The sequence below is a fragment of the Colletotrichum siamense genome (assembly GCF_013390195.1).
Source record: "Colletotrichum siamense strain Cg363 chromosome Unknown KSG_Cg363_contig07, whole genome shotgun sequence".
Lineage (NCBI taxonomy): Eukaryota > Fungi > Ascomycota > Sordariomycetes > Glomerellales > Glomerellaceae > Colletotrichum > Colletotrichum siamense.
In genome coordinates this window covers 3,839,820-3,856,162 of record NW_023501020.1, presented here as the reverse complement: position 1 = coordinate 3,856,162, position 16,343 = coordinate 3,839,820, and the positions used below count along the sequence as shown (strand labels likewise).

The 16,343-nt window shown below is 54.5% G+C and overlaps 6 protein-coding genes across 6 annotated transcripts; 2 read left to right on the top strand and 4 right to left on the bottom strand.

The window, feature by feature from the left end:
• Nucleotides 1–522: 522 nt before the first annotated feature.
• On the top strand, nucleotides 523–3,683 carry HERC2 (E3 ubiquitin-protein ligase HERC2; the record flags this gene model as incomplete). Its single annotated transcript, XM_036643179.1, has 4 exons — nucleotides 523–561; nucleotides 638–694; nucleotides 791–860; nucleotides 931–3,683. The coding sequence occupies 4 exons, from the start codon at nucleotides 523–525 to the stop codon at nucleotides 3,681–3,683; spliced, it is 2,919 nt and encodes a 972-aa protein (XP_036492604.1).
• A 427-nt stretch (nucleotides 3,684–4,110) lies between these two features.
• ATR9-0 (Short-chain dehydrogenase/reductase ATR9) lies at nucleotides 4,111–4,884 on the bottom strand (the record flags this gene model as incomplete). Its single annotated transcript, XM_036643178.1, has 1 exon — nucleotides 4,111–4,884. One exon carries the CDS (start codon nucleotides 4,882–4,884, stop codon nucleotides 4,111–4,113), a length of 774 nt encoding a protein of 257 aa, XP_036491948.1.
• Nucleotides 4,885–6,601: 1,717 nt separating this feature from the next.
• Nucleotides 6,602–6,917, top strand: CGCS363_v011328 (uncharacterized protein; the record flags this gene model as incomplete). The annotated part of the gene is made up of 3 exons (XM_036643177.1): nucleotides 6,602–6,718; nucleotides 6,774–6,830; nucleotides 6,888–6,917. The coding sequence occupies 3 exons, from the start codon at nucleotides 6,602–6,604 to the stop codon at nucleotides 6,915–6,917; spliced, it is 204 nt and encodes a 67-aa protein (XP_036491949.1).
• Nucleotides 6,918–7,538: 621 nt separating this feature from the next.
• On the bottom strand, nucleotides 7,539–9,429 carry CGCS363_v011327 (Carboxypeptidase Y-like protein; the record flags this gene model as incomplete). The annotated part of the gene is made up of 5 exons (XM_036643176.1): nucleotides 7,539–7,690; nucleotides 7,753–7,956; nucleotides 8,017–8,969; nucleotides 9,020–9,182; nucleotides 9,240–9,429. 5 exons carry the CDS (start codon nucleotides 9,427–9,429, stop codon nucleotides 7,539–7,541), a joined length of 1,662 nt encoding a protein of 553 aa, XP_036491947.1.
• Nucleotides 9,430–10,995: 1,566 nt separating this feature from the next.
• CGCS363_v011326 (putative 6-phosphogluconolactonase) lies at nucleotides 10,996–12,320 on the bottom strand (the record flags this gene model as incomplete). The annotated part of the gene is made up of 3 exons (XM_036643175.1): nucleotides 10,996–11,337; nucleotides 11,393–11,855; nucleotides 11,980–12,320. 3 exons carry the CDS (start codon nucleotides 12,318–12,320, stop codon nucleotides 10,996–10,998), a joined length of 1,146 nt encoding a protein of 381 aa, XP_036492452.1.
• A 1,056-nt stretch (nucleotides 12,321–13,376) lies between these two features.
• On the bottom strand, nucleotides 13,377–15,287 carry fimD (putative fimbrial assembly protein FimD, serogroup H1; the record flags this gene model as incomplete). The annotated part of the gene is made up of 1 exon (XM_036643174.1): nucleotides 13,377–15,287. The coding sequence occupies one exon, from the start codon at nucleotides 15,285–15,287 to the stop codon at nucleotides 13,377–13,379; it is 1,911 nt and encodes a 636-aa protein (XP_036491945.1).
• Between the last annotated feature and the right edge of the window lie 1,056 nt (nucleotides 15,288–16,343).

Here is a 16,343-nt window from a genome sequence, read left to right as displayed (position 1 = left end):
CGCTACCTTGACCCGAACCAGACCTGCGGGTTTTTGGCGATTTGCGAGGCGGTTATATCGGAAACAGGACTTATTTAACAAAAAGTGCTGCAGAAGGCGGCGTCTGGGAGTGCGATCATGGGATTCCACGTTAGCTCGACAGAGATGCTTCAGAGAGGACGGCGGTGACGTTGATGAGTGTCGGTGTCAGTTATCAGGATACATTTTGTCGGTATCCGAAATGGATGCTGGCCTGGAGTACATTGATAGCAGCAGCACTCAGCGGCGGCGCGGCTTCCTGTGACCCCTAGTCCCACATGAACAATGCCTCGGCCCCGGGGAGCTTCAGTCGCCGCGTGGAAGCTCCTAGCTCATGGGACGTTATTGATCCCCGTGAGTCTTGGGCCAGTCAGGGAGTTGATATACATCGGATGGCGCGGAATTCCGAAGGTTTTTAAGAGCTTAGGGTCACTCATCTAGTCTTTCACGAAAGGGTCTATGAGCTTATTGTGGATTGCAGAAAGACCTTATTCAACCATTGAAATGTCCAATGCTTCTGATAATGACGGAACCCCGTCCGCGGTACGTACCTGCCTCGGAATAGCTTGGCGACAAGCCAGAGCTCGGGCCACGTGCTGACTGAACTACTTCTCTCAAGCAGCTCACCGCCTGCCTCCTTCCCCCCTCCTTACGGCAGAATCAACAGCTGGCGCAAGTCTGACCCTGTTTCGTTTGGTCATCGAACAGCTCAGCTCGACATCAAGCAACAATATTATTTCGTCCTGTGACGCCACATATCTACCGCCTTCAGGAATTGATCAGCAGCAGATTACACGTGCATGTGAACATCAACTACCGTCCTCAACATGCTACACGCATAGGTACACCTACGCTCCATCATGTGGCTCTCGGTGCCATCAACAGACAGCCTGACCCGGCCGCGCATCGCAGTCGCCGTCGTCTCCGCCATCGCCGCCCTCTCCGTAAGCTACTACGCCTACCAAGCGACCCAGGACGCCTACGGAGATGGCGTCCCCGGCCCAGGCCTCCACCGCAGCAATGCCGTCCGCCGCACCCACCGTCGCACCCGCCGCGCCAACTCCCTCTCCTCGTCTGACGGCGGCGACGGCGACCACGTCCCGGACGAGAACGCCGCAGACCTCGACGCCATCCGGCCCCTGAATGACGGCGACACGATAGTCGACGGCGGCACCGTCGACGAGTGGTGGAACGACCCCAACGGCATGCAGCCCCAGGCCCGCGCGGGGCACAACATCGTCAGCCTGCTGTTTAGGGTTTCCGAGGACAATGCGAGACGGAACGCTTGCGTCCATCGAGGCTGCGCGTGTAACGCCTGCGGCATGGTGCCCATACGCGGCGTCCGCTACCGCTGTGCCAACTGCGCCGACTTCGACCTCTGCGAGACGTGCGAGTCGCAGGGCGTACACATCAAGACGCACATTTTCTACAAGATCAAGGTCCCCGCCCCGCCGTTTGGTCCTAGGCAGATGCAGCCGGTGTGGTACACGGGCGACCCGGAGGCTTGTATCAGGAATCTGCCGCGGAGTTTGATGGCCAAGCTGAGCAAGGAGACTGGTTTCGAGAGGCCCGAGATCGAGGCCTTCTGGGAGCAGTTCTCGTTCATGGCTAACACGGAGTGGCGCGAGGATCCGGACGATCTGCAGCTTGCTATGGACAAGAAGACCTTCGAGCGGTGCCTGGTGCCGTCCGGTGGCTCTCGACATGCGACGCCGAACTTGATCCACGACCGGATGTTCTCATTCTACGATACCAACAACGACGACCTTATTGGCTTTACTGAATTCCTGCATGGACTGGCGTACCGCAAACGAAAGGACAAGCTGCGCAAGATCTTCGAGGGTTACGACATTGACGGGGACGGTTTCGTCAACCGCCGCGACTTCTTGCGCATGTTCCGCGCGTACTATGTTCTCTACAAGCAAATGCACCGCGATATCCTCGACGGACTGGACGACCAGCTCATGGGCAGCACTGAGGCAATGCAATTGGTAGCCAGCCGGCAACCTCTAAGCAGTCTTTTTGGTCGGGAAGGAAGAGTTCCGCGTGCTGATGGCAACAACCGAAGCGAGGGCAAAATCTTCCACCCCAACGGTGACGTCGAACTGGAGCCTGGCAGACAAGGTGCTGTGAGCGAGGACAAGGGTGACACGTCGGCGAGAGAGGACGTCTTGACACGACTTTTCGCACCCTACATCGGCAGCCCCTGGACCGTTCAGATGCGGTCTCCCGATAGTGAACCGGATACGCCTTACTGGGATGCCCTGCTGAACCCACCTACAAGTATGGATGATCTGCCGGACCTGTTGAGTGGACAACGACGCGAACGTAACGAGCTGGACTTTGACTTTGAACTTGAATTGGGCAGCTCGGACGGCGAAGAAGATGGAAACAACAACTCGGACGCGGAAAACAGAAGCTCCACCGGTGCTGTTGTTGGCCAACCGAACGAGTCGGATAACAGGACCAGAAGAGTCGATTCAGAACAGTTTACTAGCACCATGCCTACAGAAAGCCAACTCCGTGCGCAAGTCATCAACCATAGGAGGCAGCTGGCACCGGATATTGAAAGAAGACGGCGACAAGCCGCAAGGAAGCAACTACACGACAGATGGAAGAGGAGACAGTTTTACCTCGACGAAGAAGAAGGCGGCCTGGCTCCGGACGGATGGCAGTCTGACGAAGACGTGCTCGTCAACAACCTCAACGGCGTCGCCGAGAGTTCCAAGGCAGCGCAGCAGCAGGTTCTGTCCCCACGCTCGAGATCATCTTCAAAGGTTCGCTTTGCGGAAGAATTGGACGACTACGAGATCAGATCCAACGCATCAGCGTCTTCTAGGAGCGTTCCCGAGCGCTGGGGTGGTATGGAGATCCCAGACGAGGAGCGAGACGCGGGCAAGGAGATTCTTTACCAGGTCACCCAGCAGGCATTCAACGAGCTCCTCGACGCCATCTTCAAGGACAAGGAGGATCTGGCTATTCAAGCGGCCGCATCCAGATCTCAGAGAGAGACGCACAGAGCTCTATTTGAGAACCTCACCGTCGAAGAGACGAAGCCAAAGGCGACTGAGCCGCGACAGCCGCGTAAGGCGCTGGATGAGAGCAAGCCGATTGCTGAGCGATCCCTGGAAGAGTTGCTCTTGACTAGTGGCTACAGAGTTGAGGAATCCGGCGATGGTGAAGATACTCATCCAGCGGTAGAGGTCGAGCGGGTGATTGAAGAAATCGACGAAACGGATGAGGAGGGTGCCGAGGAGGAGGAGGAAGAAGAGGAAGAGGTGCCGGTCGTTGAAGAGGTCGAATACCGCGATCCCACGATGCCCCAATTTCGTCCCAACAGCGACGCCTCTATCGAACCCCCCATCCCATCACTTACACCATCATCTTCGGCCGAATCAGTCGAGACCAAAACGAGGGATGCCAGGGCAGCTTCGAACAAGGATCGCGAGGGCAAGCGTGACCGCGCCGCCAAGGAAAAGGAGGGAATCTTGCATTCCAAGCTTATGGAGTGGAAGCGCCTCGACATTGCAGAGAAGGAGGCCGCCGACCGCGGCGGCTGGGGCAAGCTCAGCTTCGAGGAGTTTGAGGACATTTACAAGAGCCAGGAGAACGCCGGCAACAGGCTCGACTACCTGGGCAGCTGGGTCGACTTCTGCATCCCCTAGAACGGACAAGACGACCCTGTCCCGGACAGGATATTCGAAGACGGCATCTGGATCTCCGAGATGGATACAGATGACGACGACCTGACTATTACCACGATTGAAGATAGCGAGAGTTCCGATTCAATGAGCTAGTTGAACCCCAAGGAGGCGGAACTTCTTGGCTTGATTGGGAGTGGGAGGTCTTCCCCTGCGGCAATGGTATGGTGATTGAGCGTGGGAAGAGTCGAGATGGGAAAGGGGCCGAAGCGCCCTTGTATTTTAGCCGTTCAAAATGGGGTTGCATGGTTCTGCGCATCGGTAGGCGTGGGCGGACATAGCGACAATGGTAAATATGCCTATTGAGCTTTTCTCGTTTATTGTGAAGCAGCAGGTGGCACTGATCGGACATCGCTTTTCAAACGCCGGAATCTCACACAACCAAAACCACTCAAGGGGCTAGAATCCTCCCTCCCTCCGTGAACAACGTCGTCCCCGTTACATTCCCATCCTTCATCAGATACAAGTACGCCTCCGCCACATCCTCGGGCCTGCCAATCCGCCCGGTGAGGCACTTGCTCCGGAACAGCTCCACCGTCTCCTCCGGCAGCGTCTGGAATATCTCGGTGCTCACCGGCCCGGAGGACACGAGGTTCACCCGCACGGGCGCGAAGTCGACGGCCAGGCCGCGGACCATGCCCTCCATCGCGCCGGCGGCGGCGTCGGCGACGGCCCAGCCGGGCATGGGGCGGTGGGACGAGGAGCCGTTTGTGAAGGTGATGGAGGTGTCTGGGCTTGCCTCGATGTGTGCGTTGGTGCGGAGGATGGAGGCGAGGATGAGCGGGGCGTAGGCGCGCATGGAGAGCTGGGCTGTGATGTCTGCGACCTGGGTCTCGGGGAAGGGCGGGAGGGCGGCGGCGCCGTCTGCGGTGTAGATTATGTGGGTTATTTTGTGGGAGCCGTTGGCGGTTGCGGTGTCGAGTAGCGTGAGGAGGTTTTGGCGGAGGTTGGGGAGGTCGGAGAGGTCTATTGTGAGGGTTTTGATTGTTGTGGAGGAGGGGGGGAGGCGGGAGGCGGCGGCGGCGAGTTTGGTTGGGTTAGAGGAGACGAGGGTTAGGATGGAGGGGGAGGAGGTGAGGAGGATCTGGGAGGCGGTGGTGTGGCCTAGGCCGGAGGAGCCGCCGAAGATTAGGATGTGGGTGTTGTCGAGCTTTGAGGGGGGCATTTTGGTGGTGATGGGGGGGATGGTGAGGTTTTGGAGATGGTGAGCCTGGTGGTGTTGTTGGTTTACTTGGGGAAGAGGTTATCATTTATGTATTCGAAAGCTGTGAAGTAGTCCACCGAGACGGACGAACTCAATGACGGAGATCAGATGGTCTGGCCCACTGATTCGCGAGATGGATTGATGGCGTCGTCGAAATGTGGTTTGCTTGGTGTTCTGGTTTACTCCGTCCCATGCTGATGGAGCTGTCCGTCGAGGACAAGAGCATATCCACGCCAGCCACTGCTGGCCTCGGACACCGTACGGACGAGCTTTCTGAATGAGATTCTACCTCGTTTCTTTCTACTGGCCAGCTTTGACGTTGCTAATGGTATGCAATGTCCCGGTGTAACTAGGACGTGCTGGTCCATCCCAAATCCGGGGGTCGGCCCCGCGCATCCCGCGGAGCGGACGCCGGTCAAGGCCCCGCTGGGCTCCGTGGAAGCCGCCGAAAGTCCGCCGAAAAACTGCCCTGTACGGGCCAAGAGGGCGCTGCACGAGAGCACAGGGCGCGGCCTTTGAACATTAAAAGTTGACACTTCCCCCATCCCGTACTTCTTCGATTTATTGAGTGAGCCCCTTCCCAAAGATTGGGATGATTGGCAGGGCCGGTGCGCGTTGCTCACTATGCTCTAGCCAAAGGCCGCTTTCTGTCTTTGTCTTCCTATCCTTCTTCTTTTCTTTCCGGGTAGGCTGTGGAATCGTCTCGGCATCCAAGCCCATCAGTGACGCTGACATCACGGTAGCACTTCTTGGCTGGTCTTCGGCATGGCAGTTTTGATGGAGCATCTATCCTACACGATAACATCTTACACGAGACGAACCGGAACACCGATGCTAGCAACGCATGAGGGAGGATGAACCGGCCCTATCTACACGACACCACGCCGCGGACTTGGTCCTCCCGGAAGAATATCCCACATACGTCGAGGATAGTCCCGAACCAGCTGCCTAACCTAAGGCCCCGACGAGTCGGAGCACCTTGGTTAAGCCAACATTGAGGCACTTTGTCAAACTCCCCTAGCCTCCGCAGGCGTAGGGGCAGAATCCCGCGGTTACGGACGTCGCGGGACGATTAAGCTTAACGCCAAGCCCGTCATGCTTGCATATGCCCACCCGAAATCTTCACCGCGCCCTGAAATGACTCGCTGGCAGCGGCCGACGCCTTAGCGTACGATCAACGTCTCTAGGATGATGAATACGACGATTTTAATCACCAACAGTGGCAATATAGTCGAGGACTTTCGCAACGTGCAGTTTTGGCATTCAATGGGAATCAAAGCCGACTGCTACTCTCCCATCATGTAATCAAACAGATGAGCCCGACGGGAGAGCGTGAAGAAAACCAGTCGGCACTTACAACACAGCCACATCTTTAATTATATCCCACACCAGAGCCAAGTCCCCGGAGCAAACCGTGCCTGGCAGCGAATAAATGAGTTCAGATGAGATCGCCCAACCGTCTCCACAGCCCACCGGTTCGATCTCAGTGAGGGACTGACTCGGTCTACGATGCTTCACCGTTTTGGGGGACGGAGAAAACAGAAGGCCGCCGATCCGCGATCAGCCCGAACGCCCTGCGAGGATGATATAAAAAGCCAGGACTATTCTTGGACAGATCGTATTATGAAGAGTGGCAGACCAAGTCTCTTTTCCTGCAACTGGCCAACGATATCTCAATATGCAGCTTTCCGCTCTCCTCCTCGCTATTGCCCCGGTGGCCGTCATGGCCTGGTCGCACCCTGGGTGCAGCAAGTCCGGCAACAGCTGCTTCAACTCCGCGCTGGTCGAGTATAAGGTGAGGGTGCCACGAAATCATTCCCTACGACCACGTAGCTGATATCGATACCCAGTGCGGCATTTCTCAATCCGAATGGCCTCCCTTCCCTCCCTGCGAGTCTGTTGACGCGGTAGGTCATGTCTGGCGCCACGTATAAATGAGCTCGTTGACTAATGAGATCCCCTAGGCCGTTGGCTACTGGTGCTGTCCTCCTTAGGCTGGGCATACCACGGAAAACCGGGCTTGATTCATGTATATCTTTTTAGAAACGTACAAAGACAAATGCAGGAGACCTTTTGACTGCATAAATCTGGTCCAACGTTTTCATAGTGTGTAATATTCGCCTCAGTGATGGATGTTCTGAGGCCTGGGGGCTATGGCACTATGCGAGCGAACATGCCAAGTGTGATCCGAGCCATTGGTTAAGAGACCGCCTGATTTTCCTGTGCGAGAGCAACTACTTTTCCTGTGTGCTCGCTGTCATCATTGCTATTGTAATCGCTACTATCTTGCTACTGTTATCGTCGTGCTTCGTTCTCGTCCTCTATTACTAGCGTCTATCTCCGTCGTCCCCCGTCATCGTCCCCCGTCATCGTCCCCCGTCATCGTCCCCCGTCATCGTCCCCCGTCATCGTCCCCCGTCATCGTCCCCCGTCATCGTCCCCCGTCGTCCTCCTTATCAAATTCACTAAGTACACATGAAAAGTAGTCACTTTGGCACAGGAAGAATAGGCGGTCTCTTGATCAAAGGAGTAACATGATTACAAGTTTATTTCTTTTATCAAAACTATGTCTACGTAGGGGCGCTAGACTGTTTTGAAGCAGGGGTAACGGAAACTTAAAGCTTCTTGCTGGCCGTAGTCGCATTCGTGGGAGCCGCAAAGTTGCCCGGAAGGGCAGTGAACATGACGTCGGACGCCAGATCGGATACGCGGCCTAGAAGCTTCTCGAGCAGACGGTAGCCCGCACCTTGAGCATACTCCGGAAGTTCTATTACAGCATGTCAGTCACCATGAAATACAATCCCAAGAAGGATGTCCAGAAAAGCTCACCATGTCCGGCGTTGAAAACTCTGGCAAAGTTCAGGCCTCTCTGCTCAACCCAGTCGCCGATCTTGCCCGCGGCGCTCTGAGAAGAAAGGTCGCTGTACGCGGTGGGGAGGAAGAAGGTCTTGCTGGGGAACTCGTCGAAGCCCTGTTTTCCGTTCCAGGTCATGTTCTGCAGGACATATAGCGTGCCGTTGGTGGGTACACGGTCTGCGGGTTACGATGTCAACTTCTGAAAGAGTCAGTGAGTGGGAGCTGCTCAGAACTTACAGTCGAGGTTGCCGCTGGCGATGATGAAGTTGTTGGTGTGCTCGATGACTCTCGTCAGGGCACCCGAGGTGAAGGGGTCCTCGCTCTGGTCACCATTGGGCCCGAAGGGGTCCGCGTCGGTGCACTCCTGCCAGTCCTTCTGTCCCTCGGGGATGTGGATCGCCTTGCGCATTTGAGGGATGTTGAGGTATCCGTGCCAGTCCTTCTTGTCGAAGCTGAGCGGCACACTGGCGTTGTCACCGGCCGAGGCCCAGAGTAGGGGGTCGGACGGGTTCGGGCAGCCCTGAGAGATGTGGTAGATATTGGAGCACGGGCTGACCTCAGCCAAGCCGTCGTAGACAATGGAGGAGATTTGACACTCGTCGCTCATGTTTCCGGGAGGGAAGGGGCCTGCGGGCGGGAAGGTGAAGTACTTCTCGCGCATCTCTTTGTAGCCACAGGCCTCGTCCGCGGCCTCGATGCGGTCCCAGTAGTCGCCGACGCCGGGGTACAGGCCCATGACGTTGTTGTACTCCTCAACGAAGGGCTTGGTGACGATGTGCTGCTGGAAGTCGTTGGGGACGCTGCGGATGTAGGGGCTGAACATCATGGCGCCGGAGAGGTTGTAGTCGGCAGATTGGTTGGACTTGATCATGGCGTCGCCGATGTACGGGATGTAGTGGCCAGCGTAGCTCTCGCCGGTGAGATGGGTCTTGCGGCCGGTAGTGTTGAAGGTTTCCATCCAGTTGTGGTAAAAGCCGAGGAACTGCTGGGCAATCTCTTCCTCGGTGGTGGCGTCCGGGGAGCCGACGGAGAAGCCGGTGCCGGCGGGCTGGTCGACGTAGAGCATGTTGGAGAGCTGGGACCATGAGTAGATGTTGTAGACGGGGCGGTAGGCGGAGGGAAACCAGGTGAAGGGGCCGTTCTCTTGGACGAGCCCAATGAAGGAACTGCAGCCTGGGCCACCGTTGAGCCTGGTATATGTTAGTGTTGATGAGTGAGATGTGTCGTGGGGAGTTTCTACCAGATGGTGACTTCGTTGGAAGCATCCTTGTTAGTGCTTGGGAAGTACCAGAAGAACAGCTCGCGCGTCTCATTCGACTTTTTGGAGATGGGCATCAGACCGGCGTAAGACTCGCCAAGGTCCCAGTCGACGAAAGGAATGTCGGTGCCGTTGACAAGATACTCTGAGACATCATTAGCTTGCTCTCTGAGAAACACAGTACGCTCCATGAGAATCTTACTCTGAGTCTTGTCAGTAAGGTACTGGTAATCACCGGTGACATCGCGCTTCTGGATATGGCGACGGTTCGGGCCACGCCTTTCCTCCGCCAACGCCTTGACGGGGTTGTGGCCATCAACGCGCCAGTGGGCCAAGACGGTGCATGGCAACACCGCCAACAGAAGAGCGCGTAGAGAAAGCGCGGGAGCCATGGTTATTATCTAGAGTGAAACGAGTGAAAATGGCGAGTGTCGACGCTGGGGGAACGAAACAGCCATCTTGGCAGAAACTTGGCGAGAGGGCAGATAATAAATAGGCAATCGTATTTGGTGTGATCGGTCTCCCTGAGGCACTGCATTTTATTGCAACGCTGATTGAATGTGGCATGGATCACCACTTGATGCGACCCTAAGATGGAGAGAGAGTTAATAATTAGAGTAGCGCAGCTGCAGTGTACCCTACAATTAACTCGGCCGCACCGTCTTGGCCGGGGTGCCATTGCAATGGCGAACGATAAACATAGGTGCCGGCAACTGATGAGCATGACTGATATCGCGCAATTAACCGTTTATTAGGGGGAAAAGCAAATTCTCTTAGTTTGAAACATTCAGACATGTCGTGTTCCTTGAGGCAATAGCAAGTCTCCAATTGGCGGGGAATCTCAAAGCGACCCATCCGGCATCGAAAATCGACCCGAACTGCATTCTGAACAAGCTCCCGAACCGATCGAACGGATGCGCACTTTTGCCTACTTGACTATAGCTCAGCAGCATTAATATAACCTTAACCCCCCCTTATACGGACCGCAATAAAACCTTGTCACCCGCAGAGCAAAACAGCTCACAATGTGCTGGAAAGAACGGTCTTGACTCGCTCATTTAGCAAGTCGACCAATGCACCTAAAATAAGCTCGATTTTCATGGGACGAACTTGGGCATGCTGTTTGCCAAGATAGATCGGATGCAAAGAAAGCTTGTCTTTCGCATCGCACCGAGAAGACGGCTCCGCAAGAGCTTGGCTCGGCGATCAGCCCGCCATACCAGGGGCTGAGTAGCCACCGTGCAACACAAAGAGTCCCGCAATGTCCGGGGAATATGTGATGAGCTTCCCAGTTCTGCGGGCTGTCAATTGACGCCATGGCCCGGATTGGAATGTGCATTGGTGGAGGAGCCGTGATAGCCGTTACCCCTGAAAACCTACGCTGGCCGTCAGTTGGAGCTTATCTGGGCGGAATCCTCGCACCAACATCCTGCCAAACTTACACCAATTCAGTCCTTCCTTAATGAGTTGGTCTTTTGCTTGAGTTTCGCAGAGTTCATATGGAACTTGGCTTCTCAAATCTTACATAGACCGAGCTTCTTAATGAGACAATTCTTCCGTGCTGCTGTTTTACGGTCTAGCAGGGAACCTCTGTTTCGATGTCCCATTCTTGCCTGGTCTTCTTATCAAAGCAATATTTAAAAGATTATTTCCAAGGAATACTCGAGTTCATACTCGGGATCCATGGTTGTCATACATTCTCCCACGAGTACACGTCATCCCCTGTGTAGTCTGCATGCTGCTAATTCAACATTGAAGTGTGACTCCCGAGCTTATGCAGCAAAGAGCCATTTTGCGAATCCGACTTTGATTTTATTCTTTGAAAGAAAATGTGGTCTTTGGCTGGCTATATACGTTGAGTTCTCACATTTGCTAGATGTTCCCGCAGAACTCTTGCTTCTCGGTTGCTTCTCAGTCGCTCTCGCGTCACAAGTTCCTACCGCTTCGACTGGCTTTTTCTACTCGTCATAAATGACGCACACAACCTCGCCAGCGATGTCAATGTTCGCGATGAAATCCTTGAGAAGACCAGTCTTGACATCTCTGCTGATGACCACCACACGTCCATCTGACTGAAGACCAACAGCGACCTGATCACCAGCCTTGTTGATAGAGAATTGGCGGGGGAATCTGCCACCAGCAGGATAGAGCTGAGTGAAGTTCAGGTGGCCCGTCTCCTGGTCGATGGCAAATGTGGCCAGCGCGTCGGACACGATCTCGGTGCTGTTGGTCTTGTCGAAGTTGGGAATGCTGAAGGTGCTGACGTTGCGGGAGGAGACGACTAGGTACTGAGAGTCGGGCTGGGATTGTGGTTAGTCGCCGAAAATCAATCATTTAAGGTGTGGTAGTACTCACAGAGACGTGGATCTCAGCTGCAGCAGCTCCGGCAGGAACAACATTGTCCGGGCCGTGAGTGCCGACGACGAAGACCTCCTTGAGTTCCAGGGTCTTGTCCTGGTTGTAGGTGACCTCGTAAGACGTGATGGTGTTGCCGAGCTCAGCCAACAGAAAGAAGAATGTCTTCTTGCCGACGACGAGGAATCTGGCGTGTCTTGGGCCGCTTCCGGATGCCGCGTTAAGAGATGTACTGGGCGTCAATTCGTACGTCTCCTGGTTGATGTTGAAAACCCGCACCAGGTCGGCTCCCAGATCTGGGACCAACACGAACTCCCCCGTGGGGTCAAGGATGGCCTCGTGGGGATGCGGGGCATTCTGAGCGGGCTTCGGGCCTGGTTGGCTCAGCGAGTACGTCCAGGACTGCAACCTCTTGATGTCGCTCGGGTCAGCTACAGAGAAGACCTCGAAAGACGATGCAGGGCTACATCAATTTGTCAGTTCTGAGATCCATATCGTTTTCCAACATTCCCATTTCACATTTACAACCCAGGTCGACTTCTGACAGGGGTTCTAATGCTAGCGCAGCACGTGGGCGATGTACTTACTAAGACGCCAGAGCAATTCCACCGCCATCCTTGCCATAGACAACAGAGCTAACGGCACCCTTGATGGTCTCCAGTTTGCCAACCGGCGAGAGGGTTCCGTTCTCAGATTTTGAGAAGGAGACGAGCGTGCCGTTGGGATTGGTGAGGCCTCTGTCCGCGCAGTAGAGCAGAGACTTTGACTGGTCGAGGGTCAGCCAGGAAGGGTTGGCGGCGCATTCCGTCGTTGTCGAGATTGCATCCAAAGTTGCCCCGGACTCGGAAGTCTGAAGGTCGAGAGTCGTGACGGTCCCCGCGTGGGAGGCGGCGTAGAGAAGAGTCGACGAAACCGGCTTGACGGACATGACGGCCAGCAGCCAGGCAGAGGTGAGTTTGGACAACATGACTGGCAACTGGAGAAGAGCCAATGAACCCGAGAAAGCTGCTCGACTCCATTTTTGAGCACTGGGAATCACGCCTCTTTAAGAATTCAAGGTACACATGTCGGAAATGCGACTATGCTTGCTCCGCCGAGCTCGTTTTCCGTGCGGGGTCGGGATGACCCTGGAACCCCGGCGGATTTTCCCACCTATTAATCTAACTGGCTGTGTAATTAGATCACTCTTTCCATGGAATTGGTAATTGCTGGTCGCACTTGTAAAGAAAATCGCTGCAGCGCACTGCCGGTCTGCTTGTGTGCTTCTTCTTGGCAGGGGTTGCGGATAAGGTTTGAATAAGGATGGGCTTGGCAGCGTTGTGTTTAAGGGGGAACACTGGATGATTTGGGGTTTGGGTTCGTCTAAACCAATGATAAAGGTCGCGTTCCGCACTAATGGTTCATCCCATCGGTAAAGCTTCGACTTCGCCATCCATCCCACCGGTAAGTCATCAACTTCACTTCTCGACGCCTCTCCGATATAACGACTTGTCTTGGCATTTATTCCACGTTGAGGGCGGACTCCGAAACTCCATCGCCAAATTCTACCGACTGTTAACGAGCATGCCAAGACAGGTAATGAATGATGATTTGAACTTGATTTAAGCTGCCTGGTCTTCCGAAGTCAGATTGCTTGGCTGATTTGATGTAAAGCCATCAAGGTGCTCGTATCACGACCAGTATGCGTCCGGCGCAGATATGCCGGAAGACTCGGTGCAAACATCAACGATTAGATCTCAGTAGTTTTGGTTCAGATCATCTGTTTTGTTACGCCGGACATGGTGACATCGAGCCTCACTGGGGCTTGTCTAGTCGAAAGCCCTCTCAGCTTTAGTCGTGCAGATGATTGGTTTGTTTTTCAAGCCAAACTTCCATAAGGGCTTACAGACACAAGTGAACACAAGGTACACAGGGTGATTTTCAGAACAAGCATTGGGGTATCTATTCTATCTATATACACACAAACCCGACAGTTACATGGAGCTCAACCACTGGCACAAAGCCTTTTTAACCATGCGAAGCACGAATTTGGCTCCACGAAAAGCGGCTGCAAGAGTTTAAATCTCAAGTTAATAACCTCGTCAGGCTCGACGAAGTCGCGCGTGTTGATGGTGATGGCCCAGTCGAGGCCCGACTTCTCCGATATGGCAAAAGATCGTGCTCCCGCGAGCATGCCCTGGCGCTTGCCTACAGTGCGTCCGCCAGTACCCCATACAGCATGCTTGCTGATGAACTTTGCAATGGTGCTCGCGCTAGCGGCGAGGGAGAATGCGGCATCGCACTCCTCTTTGATAGCTCCGTCGCCCCCGAAAACCATGGAGACATTCGCGGTGGAGTCCGGTTGCGAGCCGTCGAGGCCAGTAAAGCGGGTGTCTTGGATGATGCGATCGACGGCGTGCTTGCTAGCGGCTGTCTCAAAGACACGAACATCCAGACCTTCCAGGATATTCTCCTTCAAAAAGTCAAAATAGGGCTGCTGAGTAATGTTGCTCACGACGTAGCCCAGGAGCATTGAGCCGTAGTTTGCATATGCAAACTTCGAACCAGGTTTAGAATCGAGAGTTTTCGTGAGCTGATACTCGATCATGTCGCGCAGAGTCGCGGGACGCGCATTGTTGTAGAAGTATTGAGAGGCCTTCCGGAACTCGAATCCAGGATCACCCGACTTTGAACGATCAAATCCTGTCTTATGCGTAAGGAGATGGTCGATTGTTGTAGTGAGAGCCCGCGGATCCTTAGCTTGCTTGTAGCCAAGGAGGTCGTAGACGCGTGTGGAAAGCTTGAGCTTTCCAGCCTGAATCAGATTGTCAATGGCGGCATGGACAAACATCTTACTCAGACTAGCCAGAAGGAAAACGTCATCCGGTTGGACAGGAGCTCGATTGCTCTCTGCCCACGTATAACCGCGCTCAAAGACGATGTGACCCTCTTCGGCGCCCGCGACCTGGGCCTGGCGCACGCCGTTTTTCTTCATCCATGTTTCCATAATCGTATCGAGTTTCTCAGTCATGGCTGGGTCGCCCTCTTTGCCGGTCACAGTCCACTTGCGGGCCTCAGGGACGTCAGTCTCGGCGAAGATGACAGAAAACCGAGTGTCCTGTCCAGTGCCGGCGCCGTCGATGTGAATCGGATAGAGGCGATTCTGGCTAGCCCGCGATTTGAGTTCGGCGTCCAGTTGATCCGCGGTGAGGTCAGTCTTTGCCTCCCACTCACCAACCCAATCGCTAGCAAATTGGGGCGTGATCCGTTGATCATCGGCGACGAAGAGACGTTTCGGTCGCCAAAAGGTCTTTGTGAGTTCAGAGTCATAGATTGCAGCGAACTCGTTGGGTCCAGGGGTGTCGTAGAAGATCGTTTCCATTGCGTTGCCAATGTTCTCGTGGACGATTAGGCAGTAGCGACGATCACTAGGGGTGCCGTAGGTGCTGTAGTCCTTGACGACGCCACTTGTATTGGTTGCAGAGTGAAAATCTCCTGGTTTCGTAATACCACACTGTTGACTCCATTTCCCAACATTTGTCCTCTCCATGACGGCAGCGAAGACGGCACCAGCAGCCGGCCCCGCAGCGGAGACATGCGTTGGAACATAGCCTTTGGATTTCCATGAGTCCATCCAAGTCCGGTAGCCATCTATATCCGCGCCAGAAATCGTTACTTGGTCGCTGCCCTCCCGCTTGACCCAAACTGCGGCATACTTGTTGTCGGGAGGAGTTCCGTAAGAGCTGAGAGAGATTATACGGTAGCCAGAGCCCTTAAGCGCTTGGGTCTTGGCCGCATGAGTGGCACCGTCGAGATTGAAGTAAGTCTGGACTTGGGGTGGTGGTGTTGCGGCAGCAGAAGAGACAGAGTACAGAGCGCAAAGGCTGAGAAGGGAAAGGACTGAGCGAAATTGCATGATGACGTTCAACATCAGCCCAACGGCCGGCAACAGTCAAAGACGAGGTCACAGTTTACAGTCAGCGATACATTCTGGGATCAGCCGGGCTGGAGGTGTTTTTATGCTCGTTCAATGTTGGCTCTGGATGAATCATGTGTGGGTGTTGATCGTGACAAGCAAGGATCCCCAAACCCCTCAATTGTTGTTCGGTGTAGCCGATTGGGGTATCAGCAAGTCATTTCAACAACTACCGCCCAATTAATGTCCAGATTAAGCATGAGTTGTTTTTTGCCGGCCATGCTGAAGGTGCTACGGGCGAAATAGCCCTTAAATTCTCATTTAGGGAAGCAGATCAATCAGCGCTTCAATCCAAGTGGATGCAAGCATGGAGACCATGGGGAAGGTAAGGGCCGCGACTCGTTTTTTAAGGTTAACGCCCTTTTCCCCATTGCAGATGGCAGTAATCATCTACTGAAATGACCCCATCCGAAGTCTAATGAGGTGGTTTTAGCAACGCTTCTGACAGCGTTGTCGATACTCTGAAAATGAACTTCAGTCACAACTCGGGGAGATAGGGGCGATTGTTCATCGCATAACAGGAGATAGTGACGGCGGACTCGCCATCACCGAGGCTCTTGCTTTGTGGTGCAGTCAGTTGCCACGTCTTGGCATGCTTAAGCTACGAGGCAGCGGGAGTCATGACCTGCAATGCTTCCTTCGAGGGGATAAAGCGACAGTTTTCCCGCTACGCAGATCAATCACACCACCCTCTAAACATAGCATTCGTGGTCGCCCCCAATGATACGCTGCGCAGGCGATAGAGTGAGGTGTGTATCCGGGGTAGTTCTGATCGAACCAGGCGGTATCCCACTTTGATCGTCCAATCAGACTAATAAACCCGTCGCACCCGCGCCAGCGCCGCCAACTATATAGTTATTTGTGCGCATGCGTTAATTGCAGTTTCTATTCGCAGTAAAATCGATTGCAATGATCGGTTCCGCATAGTCGTTAGTAATGCGCAGTCAGTTCCAAAAAGGCCCCAGAAGTTGCCCGCGGTTCAGGTGCACCGCGCGG